General features: G+C 47.7%; 1 protein-coding gene across 1 annotated transcript; it reads right to left on the bottom strand.

The window, feature by feature from the left end:
• Window positions 1-2,644: 2,644 nt before the first annotated feature.
• On the bottom strand, window positions 2,645-4,134 carry LOC127318460 (uncharacterized). The gene has a single exon (XM_051348946.2). The coding sequence runs from the start codon at window positions 3,997-3,999 to the stop codon at window positions 2,794-2,796; it is 1,206 nt and encodes a 401-aa protein (XP_051204906.1). The 5' UTR covers window positions 4,000-4,134; the 3' UTR covers window positions 2,645-2,793.
• Window positions 4,135-15,780: the final 11,646 nt, after the last annotated feature.

Raw genomic sequence — 15,780 nt, 5'->3', positions numbered from 1 at the left:
CTTGTTGCCCTGGGCATGGCTCCGCCCCTGCTAGAAGGTGTATCTTAATTTATAAAAGAAGTGCCAAGCGGCAAGTTTACAATGCCGCGAAGCAGCATATGTTGCTATACCAACAAGAGGTGGCAGCTCCTCCGCCCTAATCATACGCTCAATCTAGCAACCCTTAAGGTATCAGAGGCTGCAACAAGGGGTCCGCCTTCTTTCAAACCTCAAACTCTAAACGGATCATTTGGTTGATCATTCGAAAGTCCGGTCTCTCAACGTTGAAGAGGACGTCGTTCTGATGTTTACACATACATCAAAAGACGAGCGTGACTCCCGTCCATAGGTCTCTTCTCTCCTTTTTTGGCACCAATCTACTGACCCACCAAGGCAAGAGGGGGGGGGGGGGGGTAACCGCCTCCGAAGCCCACTCCGGTTTGCCCCACCGAGCCACAAGTGCCCACACCTCACGAGCAACCACACATCAACAATCCATGAGGATGATTGTTGTCCTCAAAATTGATTTTGAGAAAGCTTTTGAAACGCTGGATCATGAGAAACTCTTGAAAATTATGAGAGCAAAGGGTTATCCTGAACTTTTTCTCAGATGGGTAAAAGAGGTTCAGTCTTCCGGATCTTCCTCCATCTTGCTTAATGGGGTCCCAGATAAACCTTTTTTGTGTAAGAGAGGTGTCAGACAAGGTGATCCACTATCACCTTTGTGGTTTGTACAAGGAGATGATCTTTTACAGTCTTTAGTCAACTTTGCTAATCAGGAGGGCTTGCTAACTGCTCCTATTCCCATTAGAGCCGATTACCCAATAATTCAATATGTTGATGATATCATTGTTGTTCTTTGTGTTGACCCTGTCCAGCAAGCCAAGTTCAAGGAAATGTTGTGTCAGTATGCTGATTTCACTAGTCTAAAAGTGAATTACCACAAATCCTCTATGATTCCGATCAATATTCCTCATGATGAGGATGTTTGTTTGGCTCAAGGTTTTGATTATCGGTTGGGTTCTATGCCTTTCACCTATCTTGGACTACCCATGGGAACCACTAATCCAACTATTAAAGATTTGTCCCCACTTATTGATAGAGATGAGAGGATATTATCTGCTACTACCTCTTTCCTCTCATATGGTGATAGACTGGTCCTTGAAAACTCTGTGATATCTTCTTTGCCCACTTTTTTCATGCTCTCCTTGATGATTCCATTGGGGATAATTGATGTAGTTCATCGAGCTAGAAGGTCTCTGGAGAAGGAAGAATAAGTATAAGATCCATTCCCTTGCAACTTGGGATATGATTTGCAAACCTAAAAAAGAAAGGTGGATTGGGAATTATTAACCTCAAAATCCAGAATGCTTCTCTTTTGCTGAAAGATTTGCACAAGTTTACAACAGTGATGCAACCCCATGGGTCCAGCTAATCAGAGATACCTATTACTATGAATCAGCCCCTCATGCAATCATGTTGTTAAGAAGACATTGGAATGTCACCAACAATCATAGTTGTGTGTTATGTCATAGCAGCTCCTTGGAAGATTGGAGACATTTATTCTTCAATTGCATGTTCAATACCAAGATTTGGAACTATTTGCAGATACCATGGATTCCTGGGGAGAGCATCGTTGATCTTCTTACTGCAAAAAAAGACCTTTGGTGGTCCTTGTTTTAATGAAGTGGTTATATTGGCTTGTTGGGGCATATGAAAGCAACGAAATTCTTGGATTTTCAAGAACATCAAGCGTACTTTCAGAAGTTGGAAAGCATGTTTCTTCCATGATATCACCATGCTTATGCATAGGGTCAAGAGTTCTTCTGCTCATAATCTTCAGTCATGGCTTGATAGTTGATTCTCTAGTTTAGTCTTCCTTATATATATTGTACATATGTTGTATTATATGACTGGTGAGTTTTAATGAAAGGTTGTGGGGGGTTCCCTCAGAGTAAAAATTTCAAAAAAGGAACTCCGGTGATGATAAAGTGGTGAGCATTGTAACATATTAGAGCACCACTAAAAGTTTCATCGAGACGGTGGTTTGTACAACGCATAGACTAGGATATGACGAAAGGTGCAATTTCCACCATAAAATTAGCCTGAATCTAACCGAGATTTTACTGAACAAAAACAGGCCCCCGCGGTACTCCACATTTTGAAAAATATAGAAAATATTGGTACTAGTGATAGAGTAAATAAATCTTAGAAAAATAATTTCGATAACTTTAAGATGTGTTAGCTTTTTAAAGTTATAGAAGTTACTATTGATTTTGAAAGACTAACACACCTCATAAATAAACCGAGGGAGTTCCAAAAAAAAAGAAAAGTCGTTCCCACGAAAGGTCACTGACTTTTCTCCGACCATACAAAATTTGCACGGAGTTTCTAAGATCCGTTTCATGCGACGAGTAATTTAGTAGGCCAGCCACATGGGATCCGTTTTATAGTGGGGCTGAAATCGGTAGATCATCAGTAGATTAGCAGTAACAGCAGACATTGCCACCCAGCTGACCCCCAAAAGATTCGACAAACAGTTCCGTAAAAAATTGGGAAAATCAATCAACCAATCTAAAAAAAAGAAAGAGAGGGGAAGCAAAATGATTGGGGCTTCAGTATTTACCGTTACTACTCTACATTTCAGAAGAAGTCGGCGTGCACGTGATCATGGTGTTAATGCTTATTTCCTTTCTTAACTTACAGGTATTCTTTCCTTGTATACTGAAAAAGTCAGGGAAAAAAGAGCGAACTTTTTCTCACGGAGAACGGCCAGGTGTGATGAGTGGGTTTCCGGCGGCGACGGTGGCGCGGTCACGGACTCGCTACCGACTGCGCGAGCCGCTCGACCTTCACGGCGATCTCCGGCGGCACCCTTACAGCGGGCCGAGACCGCTCCTTGCATCGGCGGAGATCGAGCCCGAGCGCGTCCGACACGTCCTCGGAGGTCCACCCGGCCCGGCGGAGCGAGTCGGAGCAGCGGTCGGCCTTGAGCAGGAGCGCGTCGAGCACGGCGTCGGTGTCCACCGCCGGCGCCTCCTCGCCGTCGAAGAGCCCCGAGGCGGTGACCTCGACCATCTCGTTCACCTCCATGTCTCTCCACCCGCCCTTCTTGAGCACGGACCCGAGCCGGTCGAGGTAGCTGTCGACCCAGTGCGGCGTCCTGGACATCCTGGCGGCGGCTGCGGGCGGCGAGGAGCACCCGGAGGAGGACGAGGACGCCGTGGATGCCTCGGAGGAGGACGAGTCGCGGCGGCGCCGGTCGGACGCGGCGTCGCTCCAGAACTCGATCCAGCGCGGGGATTGCCCGCCGCAGGCCGCGTCGAGGCTGCGGCGCGTGTATGGTGACGGCTCAGCGGTGGAGGACGACGAGGAGGGGATGCGCAGATCCGGCGGCACGGGCTGGAAGGAGGAGTCGCGGGTGAAGAAGTGGAGGACGTCGAGGCCGCAGCAGAGCACGCGGTCGTCGGTGACGAAGAAGACGGGGTTGCCGGCGAGGCAGGGCTGGCAGGGCAGGAAGCAGCGGTCGAAGAGCGGCACGAGCAGCGGCGCGCGGCGGATGGCGGAGCGGGCGAGCCGGAGCGCCCGGTCCGGGTCGGCGGGCCTGGGGCCCCAGCAGCGCGGCCAGAGCGCCCCGCGCGCGATCTGCAGGGACGCCGCCGCGATGGGCAGGTCGAACGCCGACCGCAGCCCCGCGCGCGTGCGCCAGTCCGGGAACCCCGGGCCGGAGGGGAGCCCCATGGCCAGCACCGCGCGCAGGTCGGGCGGGAAGGCGAAGCCCATCTCGGCCTCGGCTCGCGCCAGCTCCGCGTCGGTTAGCCCCGGGAGCACCGCCACCCCGGACGCCCGGAGGTGCGAGAGCACCGCGGACGCGAGGGCGCTGAAGGAGTGGAGCCCGTGGCGCGGCGACGCGGACGCCGACGAGGGCCCCGCCGCGGCGCGCGTGGAGAGGCGGCGCAGCCCGGCTGCGTGCGCCGCCGGGGAGGACAGGCCTGCCATCCGGCGGTCCACGTCCACCATTGCGACGGCCGTCGTATGTGCTGTTCCCTGGTCCGTACGTCGTCGCGCTGCTTTGCTTGGTTGAGAAAGGTGGTTAATGGCTGTAGCGACTTAGCGAGTGAAGGAGTAGTACAGCAGAGGCTAGAGAGGGAGTGGGAATGGAGGAGGCGGGGATTTTATAGAGGCGGCCATTGCTGAGCGCGTAGTGGTTGTAGTAGTACGTGTGTTTGGCCCCACGTCAGAGATCCTTGGGTCACTCTCAAGGCTCAACGAGCACGGGAAGGTGGGAGGGTCAGTGAGTCAGTCTTTGAGTTTACTTCTTCTTAGATATGTCAGTCTTGAGTTGGAGAAACCGCACAAATTGCCCAGCTTTAAACTAATAAAGCTCATATAGCTAGGTTTGATACAAGATGTAGAGCAACAGCATACAAGCAACACAGACAACAGCAAACAAAGAAAAAACAAGAAAAACGGTTGGAGTCCTCGATGCCCTTCAAACGTGAGCGGAGCACCAGGGGGCGTCCAAGGGAGGTCTCGAAGAAGAAGCGTCGTCAACGGAGTGGCCGTCCTCATCTGCACCAGGAGAAGCGAGCCATTGCATGAGCATTCTCTTCCATGACCGGAGAGGGATCCCTGCCCCCTCGCGCTGGCTCGAAGGGCGCCACCCTGTCGTCATTAGAAATGTTGACCCTGAGCAGAGAGCTGTCCAGGAACCAGACTGCCAATTGGGCACGAAAGAGTCGAGCTACACGTTGCACCGAGCTCGCCTCGAGCTCGCCTTGAGACGCCTTGCCGCCTGCCATGGATCCACTCACGCCGAACCGAAGCCGTGGGTTTGATCGTTGATGAAGAAGTTGCAGAGGACTAGGAGATCACCACGGTACACAAGGAACCAAGGCGATCCCCGAGCCACACCGCCGCCACCACCACCAGCCAACACATAGCCACACCCACCGCCCCATCGATCCCAAGGCGACGCCTTCAATAAGGTAACAACGCTACCAGCGCCGCCGCTGCGCCAACAAAGTTGAGGTTTTCACCCGGGAGATGGAAGGGGAGGGGGAGGAGAGTAAAGACGGTACCTCAAGAAGGACGCACGGCTCCCGCAGGCGTCATCACGTCGGAGAAGCAAGGCTGGCTAGGAAGTTCCCCCTCTCACACAACACGAGAACTAGCATATAACCCGCCCAGAGATCCGGGGAACGAGGGCCGCTATGGACAGTAGCCGGGGATGCAGGGTGGGGAGGACGAGCTTCAGATTTTATAAACCCTGCTCACTAAACCAATTTATGGTGCCTGGCATCAAAATAAACCTATTTGTAGTGCTAACAGTATAGCTGAGCCCAATTGTTTTGATTTTTTTTGAACGGGTACGGGTCCCAGAAGGACCCGGAAGCTGCTTCGTTTATAAACGGTTGATGAACAAGTTACAGGGGAGTCCACAGACAAAGTATGAACTGCAGAAAAGACCCCAGGAATTACAACAAGGCCGTCAGGACAAAAAGATAAAAAGCAATTGGGTCTCGAGATCCTTCTCCACCATCGAGAGCTGAGCTCCGCCACCGCGCCAGGAATACCGGCACCGGGGACAAACCACTTGGGCCAGGACCACTGGAAAGAGTGCATCAGCAGGAGCTGAAGATCCTCAGTGTTGGCTTGAAGCCTGGAGGAAGATAGACCATCGAAGCGAGGCCTAGGAGGGTCGCCTTTCGACCATGATGTGCAGAGGCAGGGCGGAGGTAACCGCCGGCTTCAGCCCTCTGCTGAAGAACTCCAGAAACGAGAGCATAGAAGCTCCCCGACACAGCAGATGTTCCTTGCCGTCTCCAATCCACAGCTCCCTGAACAACCACAACTCCCCATCCCCCCCTCGCCCCCACGGCCGGCCAGAGAAAGGAGATAGACCATCCAGAGAAGCTTGAGCTTGGCAGCAGATAAAGGCCCTTTTTTTGTGGAGTAGCCCGCCGCCCAGATCTTCACCGCGTCCGACTCCGACCGCTGGAGTATCTCGTCGGGGAAGAAGGTCGCAGGCCAGCTACAGATCTCGGCCAAGAGATCTAGCAGCCAACTCCCGGCATAGTGCCACACACCGGCATAAAGCCAAGAAAACCTAAATCTACTAGTAATATACACTAACCTAGCTCCGGCGCCTCCCCTAGGCCATCTCCGACCGGCTACGCCGGCGGAGAGGCCATCGGATCGGCCCGGTCTCCGGTGGGAGACTCTCAGTTACTGTAGCAAGAGGAGAGAGGGGAGGGGGAAATGTGCGTCTCTTCGTGACATCTTCTATTCCCAATTGTTTTGATGATTTGGCATCACCGTGGAGGGTAAGAGAGTGCATGTACAATTTTGTAACTTACAAAAAACCATTGCTTAGTGGAATTGTTGTACATTACACACAAAAAATGCAAAGAGGAATTTTACACTGAAATTGATTCAGTAACGACGGCGTGTGGGCTCTGTCGTTTGTTGTGCCACTCGAGGCAGGGGAGAGCGAGGAGGACGCCTACGCCATGATCGTCGCCTGGCCATGGCGACGGCCTTGGGAAGCAGCCACGTATCATGCAATGGCGGCTCGAAGTAATGCCAATTACCCATACCACCCTCACTTGCAGTGAGCGATGGATTAGGATAAGTGAGACAATGGGTATTCCTAGCCCGGATTATCCTTTTCCTGGCATACTAAACAACTCTAAGGTTCGATTTTAACCAGGATTAGTTAGTTCATAGTACAAATGATAGAGATTTGGTGTTTAGGATTCATTTCGCCGAACCTCGCGAGTTTGGAGTTTGAAATAGACATTTTTTTTTGTGTAAAATGACGGGTGGATCGCTAGCTCATGATAATCACAGGTGACTGAAGTGTTCGGGGAGTGATCCATGTCGTTTGTGCTACTAGTAGACCCTGCGGCGCATTTCACTAACCAGAAGGTTTTTTTTTTTTTTTTTTGACCTCTGGCACTAACCAGAAGGTTGGAACGATGGCATGTGGAGCTTTGCCAGAGAAGGGGCCGACGTGAAGCTCTGAATAGTTGGATCTGCCGTTGCCGGTGGAGAGGTTCAATGGTTGTTGAGTTGGCGGAGATCCTGAGATGTTCATCTCCGCAGACAACTAAACAGTGTTCTAGGGAGAAAAACTGAGAAATGATTTGGGAAAAAAAAGCATGTTCAGTTGACGAAGAAAAGATGCCTGCACAGCTGCATTGCATTATTCATAACGGGCACCCACCGACTCACTGTACGACCATGTGTGCGCTGAAGACATTGTTCGGAGAAAAATCTAACCCAGATGAAAAGAATGAGATTTCACACGTTCAGATTGGATCGGCGTGGCCTGCAAGCTGCAACGGGAAAGAGCCAACGGGTCTCGAGCTCATTCTCAAGAATAAAATATTTTTTATAAAACTGTTTTTACGATTACCAGTTGCATCAAACTCGTCCTGTGTTGGAAAAGGAGGATCCTCATTTTGTGCGCAAGTGTATCTCCTGACCTTTTCACTGTCTGCAGTAACAAACCGAGCTGAACTTTGCTGGGTGCTTGTGCTTTTCTCTGAATCAAGTCGACGTGTAATAATTAAGGTTTAAAATAGCACGCTATTTCTTTGCTAATAGCACGCTATAATATATTTTAACAGTTCACGTTAAATTTTACTCCCTCCGTTCCTTTCTATAATGTCTATTGTTTTTTAGCATTTGTTTCAGAATATAAGAGTAAAGCTATGTTTTTTTTTGCAAAGAACCCCTTCCACCGATCAGGTCAAGTCCAGAAAATCTGGAAACCGATCTGGTCATGTATTGCTGAGATCTGTTTTCAGTTTCCTATTTTGTCTGTGATATCTTTAGGGGGTTTTGTGTGAAAAAATGGCTCGCGCTAATTTCCGTGCCAAAAAACAATAGGCACTATAGAAAGGAACAGAGGGAGTAGTAATTTTGCTCGCTATGACTCTATTCACGAAATAACATGTTATATCGCATTAAAATATTTCCCTCATTAAGGAAAGAAGAAGTTTTCTTTTGTTTGTTGTGTGATGAATGCTAATCTGTTGGTTCCTCTTCTGAATCGGTAAGATAATATCGATAATACTGATAATTTTTAACAAATAATTTATACAATGTCGTTACCTCGTGAAATATTGATGTTTAAAATTGGAAAAACTATTTTTGTACGTGATCATGTTTGTATGAATTTGTCACTTTTGGATTAAAATCCTTTATTTTAAAATTTTATCTTATATGTTTTAAACGATATTTAAAATATAGCAAGCTATTAGCACGATATAGCGTGCATAACATTTTTAGATGTCACCGCTATTTTTTTAGCACACTATTTTAAACCATGAATAATTCATGGCACTACAGCGCGATCGACTTTCGTTGTTGTTGCACCGCAGGGGCACGTCCAAATTAACACCAGTAAAGAAGACCTAACACCGAGGATACGTTTGGCCCAGACATGACACTAGCCTTGCCTAACAAACTTTAGCTTAGCTTGTCAGCAGCACATTTAGATTCTTAGTTGACTTAATAGCTGGGCAAACAACAAAATTTACGTATGAAAATTTCAGACGATACAGGGAGAAGCTGGTCCACCGTCAGAACTCTACGTACTAACGGCGGTGGGGGCCAAGATGATACTACGCAAGATTGCATTTGCCCATGCACGAAGGCCGACGCCTCAAGTTGATGATATGCTGACGAGCTCGTGGTCGTCGTCCTCTGACCTTTGATGAGTGCGACTGCCAGTGTCACGTTTTCGACTGGTGCCATATCTCGATTGCTTGCAGCGTTGGATCTCATGCAAAGCTCAAGGGAACATTACGAACAACTCGTGAAGTGCCGAGTAGGCATTAATTCCTTCAATTTGCGACCTACCATGTCAAGGCTAATCTACCCAACTCCTTTTCTGTTCTTCCGCTCCTCACAATTTTTAGGGGGGTAAGTAGCTAGTATTGACAAAGAAAAAAAAACAGATGATGACTCTTCTCTAGTGCTACCATTAGGGTTATCATATCTTAATTTTACGATAAAGATAATTATGTGGATCTTTCAATGCATAAGCCGGAGATAAGCCATTGCCGAGCAAAAGGAAAAACACTAACATTCAAAGTTCAGATAATTTTTTTGTAAAATAGAGAAACTAACATCTAAAATTTCATTCTGGTGTAGTGTAGTAGTTTCTAGTGCAAAAATGTATTTTCTTGGCCGATTGAGAAAAAGCTTGGACAAACTTACAACTCTGTTCATACATATTTGTAGACAGGTTTACATCATGTAACATTTTGTTCAGCTAGTTGAAGAAGACTACAATGTTTGTTCTCATAGTTTAAATCTTGCACGTACCTCAAGTCGGATCATAACTAAGAAATTCCAGGTCGGCAGAAAATTAGCAAAGTCGTATAAAATTTAGGTTTGAGAAAGTAACACAAGACACATACATGCTTAATTTTAGGACAGGGTTAGTTGCCAAGCTCCAATGTTGATATACTTATTGTTTTTAGATGTGATTTTGCGCATTACATTCACTAACAACAATAAATATACGAAAATCGTGACAGTAGTGCGACCTTATAGGCTTATACAATGGTGCCAATAGAATTGGAGAGAAAACAATGGTATGTAAATGTGCAAAGAAATTGTACCAAATGCTATGCGTGAGCATGAAATATCTGAAATTTTCTCTTTCTTATGTCTTGTGAATGTCAAAACATATGACCGGGAAATTTTAAATGGCATACCAGATTTGATATTAAAATGTTCAGGTATTCAAAATTTTTGGTACAGTTGAAATTTGGTACATCCACTGGTGGAAAAACAGGCTTCGGGTGAGCCCCATAAGTCGCGATGCTGCAGGATCCGCGACAAATGGTACCTTTAGTCGCGGTTCGGGAGGAGAACCGCGACCAAAGGCCTGGGCCCAGGGCGCTCGGTGGCCAGCCGGTGCACGTGGGGGGTCTTTAGTCGCGGTTGGCCAGGCCAACCGCGACTAAAGGTGCCCGAAGGCCTTTAGTCGCGGTTGGCCAGGCCAACCGGGACTAAAGCCCCTCCCCTATATATACCCATCCAGCAGCCAACACTTAGCCATTTGGTGCCATTCTCTTCACAAGCTCACAAGTGGGTGTTAGGTTTGCTTTTGGTTCCTCTTATGCACATAAGGTGTTTGATGAAATGCCCCAAGAGCATGAAACAAACATGATATGAAGTGTTGGAGCCACACTTGAGCTTTCTCATTTATTTTTTCCTCCTCGATCGCGGTTAGCAACTTGAACCTTTGATGTGTCGTTGATAAAATGTGCATGTGTGTGTAGTTCATTGTTTAATTTATATTGTTTGTAGCTAGTTAGTTTAACAAATGCATGATGGTTAATTATATATTTTATATTATAATAATGCAGATGAATCGACAATGGATGTACGGTAACCGACTCTCCGGCGAGTTCAGTGCGGGTTTGAAAGATTTCCTCGTAGTGGCTAATGCGAACAAGCAGGAGGGTTTTGTTATCTGTCCATGTGTTAAATGTAAGAATCAGAAGGGTTACTCGTCCTCAAGAGATGTTCACATGCACCTGCTTCGGCACGGTTTCATGCCAAGCTATAATTGTTGGACCAAGCATGGAGAAAGAGGGGTTATAATGGAAGAAGATGAAGAAGGGGATGATTTCATCGATGAAAGCTATCTTGCTCATTTCGGTGATACTTTCATGGAGGATGCTGAAGGTGAAGGGGAAGGTGAAGGGGAAGGTGAAGAAGAGGCACGTGATGATCCCGTTGATGATCTTGGTCGGACCATTGCCGATGCACGGAGACGACTGCGAAACTGAAAAAGAGAGGGAGAATTTGGATCGCATGTTAGAGGATCACAGGAAGGCGCTGTACCCCGGATGCGATGATGGTCTGAAAAGCTGGGCTGCACACCGGATTTGCTGAGATGGAAGGCACGGGCAGGTGTAGCTGACTCGGCATTTGAAAACTTGCTGAAAATGTTGAAGAATATGTTTCCAAAGAATAACGAGTTGCCCGCCACTACGTACGAAGCAAAGAAGGTTGTCCGCCTCTAGGTTTAGAGGTTACGAAGATACATGCATGCATCAACGATCGCATCCTCTACCGCGGTGAATACGAGAATTTGAATGAATGCCCAAGTATGCACCGCATTGCGTTATAAGATCGAGGCGATGACCCTGGTGACGATGTTGAGGGCCGAAACCCGTGAAGAGGGTTCCCGCCAAGGTGATGTGGTATGCTCCTATAATACCACGGTTGAAACGTCTGCTCAGAACAAAGAGCATGCCAAGTTGTTGCGATGGCACAAAGAGGACCGTAAGTCGGACGGGGAGTTGAGACACCCCGCAGATGGAACGCAATGGAGAAAGATCGACGAGAGAGTTCAAAGATTTTGCAGCTGACGCAAGGAACATAAGATTTGGTCTAAGTACGGATGGCATGAATCCTTTTGGCGAGCAGAGCTCCAGCCATAGTACACGGCCCGTGACTCTATGCATCTACAACCTTCCTCCTTGGTTGTGCATGAAGCGGAAGTTCATTATGATGCCGTGCTCATCCAAGGTCCGAAGCAACCCGGCAACGACATCGATGTGTACCTAAGGCCATTAGTTGATGAACTTTTATAGCTGTGGGGCAGACCTGGTGTCCGTGTGTGGGATGAGCACAAAGAAGAGGAATTTGACCTACGAGCGTTGCTTTTCGTAACCATCAACGATTGGCCTGCTCTTAGTAACCTTTCGGGACTGTCAAATAAGGGATACAATGCATGCACGCACCGCTTACATGAGACCGAAAGTGTACATTTGCCAAATTGTAAGAAGAACGTGTACCTTGGGCATCGTCGATTTCTTCCGAAAGGTCATCCAAGAAGAAAGAAAGGCAAGCATTACAACGGCAAGGCGGATCACCGGCCGAAGCCTGCGGAACACACTGGTGCCGAGGTATTTGATATGGTCAAGGGTTTGAAAGTCATCTTTGGAAAGGGTCTGGCGGACAATCAGTTCCGAAGGGAGCTGACGGGCACGTAGCCATGTGGAAGAAGAAATCTATATTCGGGAGCTAGAATATTGGAAAGTCCCTAGAAGTCCGCTCTGCAATCGACGTGATGCACGTTACGAAGAATATTTGCGTGAACATCCTAAGCTTCTTGGGCGTGTATGGGAAGTCAAATGATACAAAGGAAGCACGGCAGACCAGCAAAGTTTGAAAGACCACGATGACCGGCATCCGGAACGGTTTCAAGGTCGTGCCGCCTACGCTCGACCAAAGAAGAGAAGGTCATCTTTTTTGAATGCCCGAGCGGTATGAAGGTCCCGTCAGATTCTCGTCCAATATAAAGGGAATAATAAACATGGCGGAGAAAAAGTTCCAAAACCTGAAGTCTCACGACTGCCACGTGATTATGACGCAATTGCTTCCGATTGCTTTGAGGGGGCTCTGCCGGAAAAATGTTCGATCGCCCATTGTGAAGCTATGTGCATTCCTCAATGCAATCTCTCGAAGGTAATCAATCCAGAAGTTCTACCACGATTCTGAACGATGTGATCCAATGTCTTGTCGGTTTCGAGTTGGTGTTCCCGCCATCCTTCTTCAATATTATGACGCACCTCTGGTTCACCTAGTCGATGAGATTTCCATTCTCGGTCCTGTATTTCTACACAATATGTTCCCCTTCGAGAGGTTCATGGGAGTATTAAAGAAATATGTTCGTAACCGTGCTAGGCCGGAAGGAAGCATCGCCAAGGGCTATGGAAATGAGGAGGTAATTGAGTTTTGTGTTGACTTTGTTCCCGACCTTAAGCCGATTGGTCTTCCTCAATCGCGGCACGAGGGGAGACTAAGTGGAAAAGGCACGATCGGAAGGAAATCAATGATATGTATGGACGGCCATTCTCTCGACTGAAGCACACCACACGGTTCGACCAATTCCAGCTTGGTTGCTCCGTACTTTGAGAAACACAAGAATATTTTACGCTCGGACAACCCTGGAAGCTTTGAATCCTGGATTAGGAAGGCCCACATGGAGACTTTCGGCTTGGTTGAGAAAACATTTAATGAGTGACAATAAGGTTGTAGATCAGTCGTACATGTTGGCCAAGACACCATCTTCGACTATAACGACTTTCCAAGGGTACGAGATAAATGGGAATACATTTTACACGATCGCCCAAGATAAAAAGAGCACCAACCAAAACAGTGGTGTCCGCTTTGATGCAAGCAACCGAGAATGGGCAAAAGGTCACATATTATGGTTACATAGAGGAGATATGGGAACTTGACTATGGACCCTCCTTTAGGGTCCCTTTGTTCCTGCAAATGGTTCAAGCTAACAGAGGTGGGGTAAAGGTGGACCAGCAATACGGAATGACAATGGTGGATTTCAACAATCTTGGTTATCTTGACGAACCATTCGTCCTAGCGAAAGATGTCGCTCAGGTTTTCTATGTGAAGGACATGAGTAGCAAATCGAGGAAACGGAAAGATAAGAAAACGATCGGTACATCATGCGATGATTCAAAGCGCCACATTGTTCTTTCAGGGAAAAGAAACATCGTGGGAGTGGAGGACAAGACAGACATGTCGAGAAGATTATAATATGTTTGCTGAAATTCCGCCCTTCAAAGTGAACACCGACCCAAGCATTAAGTTAAATGATGAGGATGCTCCATGGATACGGCACAATCGTAAGCAAGCGGGGACACAAGGGAAGAAATGATGTGTAATAATTTATTGTACCAAACTTTGTTGAATGAATCATGTGAATTATATTACCCGTGATGTGTTTGGTGTCCATTTTCGAATGATTCAATTGACTCGAGATAGCACCGATGATACATGAAATTTGGAGTGACTAAGTCATACTCCTGCATGCATACATGAAATTTGGAGTGACTAAGTCATACTCCTTCATACAGAAATTTGGAGTGACTAAGTCATACTCCTGCATACATGAAATTTGGAGTGATTTAGTCATACTCCTGCCTAGGCGTATAATATGCATACTCGTAGTCTTCATAGCCGCCGCCGTTGTACTTGGTAGTCGTCGCCTTCTAAGTTGCCGACATCGTCGCCGCCTGTCGTCGCCGTCGCTGTCGGGCGGCGCTCGTGGCTCAACCGAGGGTAGCGCAGCGGGGGATATCGCCGGCCGTGATGTAGTCCATGACGCTCTGCAGTCCGGCCGTACCACCATAGCCGACGGCCGGCCTCGTGGAAGTTTCCGGGAGGCGGACCGTCCTCCTCATACTGGCGAGCGCCCTCTCACGCCGATTGATGAAGAAGGCGTCCCAAGTATGCTGGTTATCGGGATGCCAACGGGATTCATCCGCTGCTCCGGCGTGAGGTCGAGGTAGTAGTGGTTCGTAATGGCCGCCCGGCGCGCAGCACTCGAGGGACGGGAGGGACCGGCACGCCGCCGGCGCTTAGGCTCCAGCTCCGGCAGGGACGCGGTAGCCACGAGGGCAAGGGTAGTTCGAGGCGCAAAGCTCCTCCACCTGCTGGTAGGTTAGAGTGGGTGCGGTGGAAGCCATGAGAGAGTGATGAGAGATTGTAGAGATGTGATGTCGGCAAGGCGGGCTACCTATATGTACCGACAAATGGCGGGAAAAATGGGAGCGGGAAGACAGACGCGGGAAGAAAGAGGCGGGGAGAAAGTGGCGGGAAGAAATTGGCGGGAAAAAATTGGCGGGAAGAAAGAGGCCGAAAGAAATTGGCGGGAAACAATTGGCGGGGAAGAAAGAGGCGGGAAGACAGGGAAGAAATGGCGGGAAGACGAGGAGGGAAGAGGGGTCGGCGGAAAGAGGCGGGAAGAGGGGGTTTTAAAATTTTGAATTGAATTAGTTTTATTTTTCTGAATTTTTTGATATATTATTTGTAATTTAATATTTTGAATTTAATTAGTTTTATTTTTATTAATTTTTTTTTATAATATTTTTATTTTTAAAATTTTTAATTGAATTAGTTTTATTTTTATGAATTTTTTGATATATTATATGTATTTTAAACATTTTGAATTGAATTAGTTTTATTTTTCTTAGTTTTTTGATATATTATTTGTATTTTTAACATATTGAAATGAATTAGTTTTATTTGAATTAGTTTTTTTTTCTGAATTTATTGATATATTATTTGTATTTTTAACATTTTGAATTGAATTAGTTTTATTTTTCTGAATTTATTGATATATTATATGTATTTTTAAAATTTTGAATTGAAGTAGTTTTCATTTTATGAATTTTTAGATCTATTATATGTCTTTTTAAAATTTAGAATTGAATTAGTTTGATTTTTATGAACTTTTTGATATATTATATGTATTCTAAACATTTCTGAAATGAAATAATTTCAAAAAGTTTTAGTCGCGGTTGGCCAGGCCAACCGCGACTAAAGGTCATTTTCCGCGGAACCTCAAATGGGGCGAAAAAGGCTTTAGTCGCGGTTGGGGTCACCAACCGCGACTAAAGGGTAGCCTTTAGTCGCGGTTGGTGACCCCAACCGCGACTAAAGGTCATCCGCTATAAATATCGCGCGGCCGAACGGCCGCGCGCTTCCTTCTTCCTCCGCCCGTTCGTGTACCGAGACGATCTTCGCCGCGCGCCTCGACGACGCCGCCGACGCCTCCTCGACGCAGACGCCGCCGCGCGCCATCGACCGCCGCCACCCGCCGCGCACCATCGACCGCCGCCACCGCGCGCCATCGACCGCCGCCACCAGCTCGCCGTAGCCCCCGTAAGGATCCAAACCGCCCGCCGCCGCCCGCGCCGCGCCCGCAGTCCGTGTCGCCGCCCGCCGCCGCGCACGTAC

Source organism: Lolium perenne, chromosome 7 (genome assembly GCF_019359855.2).
Source record: "Lolium perenne isolate Kyuss_39 chromosome 7, Kyuss_2.0, whole genome shotgun sequence".
Taxonomy (NCBI): domain Eukaryota; kingdom Viridiplantae; phylum Streptophyta; class Magnoliopsida; order Poales; family Poaceae; genus Lolium; species Lolium perenne.
The sequence above is the reverse complement of the archived record's forward strand: the minus strand, read 5'-3'. Positions and strand labels throughout refer to the sequence as shown.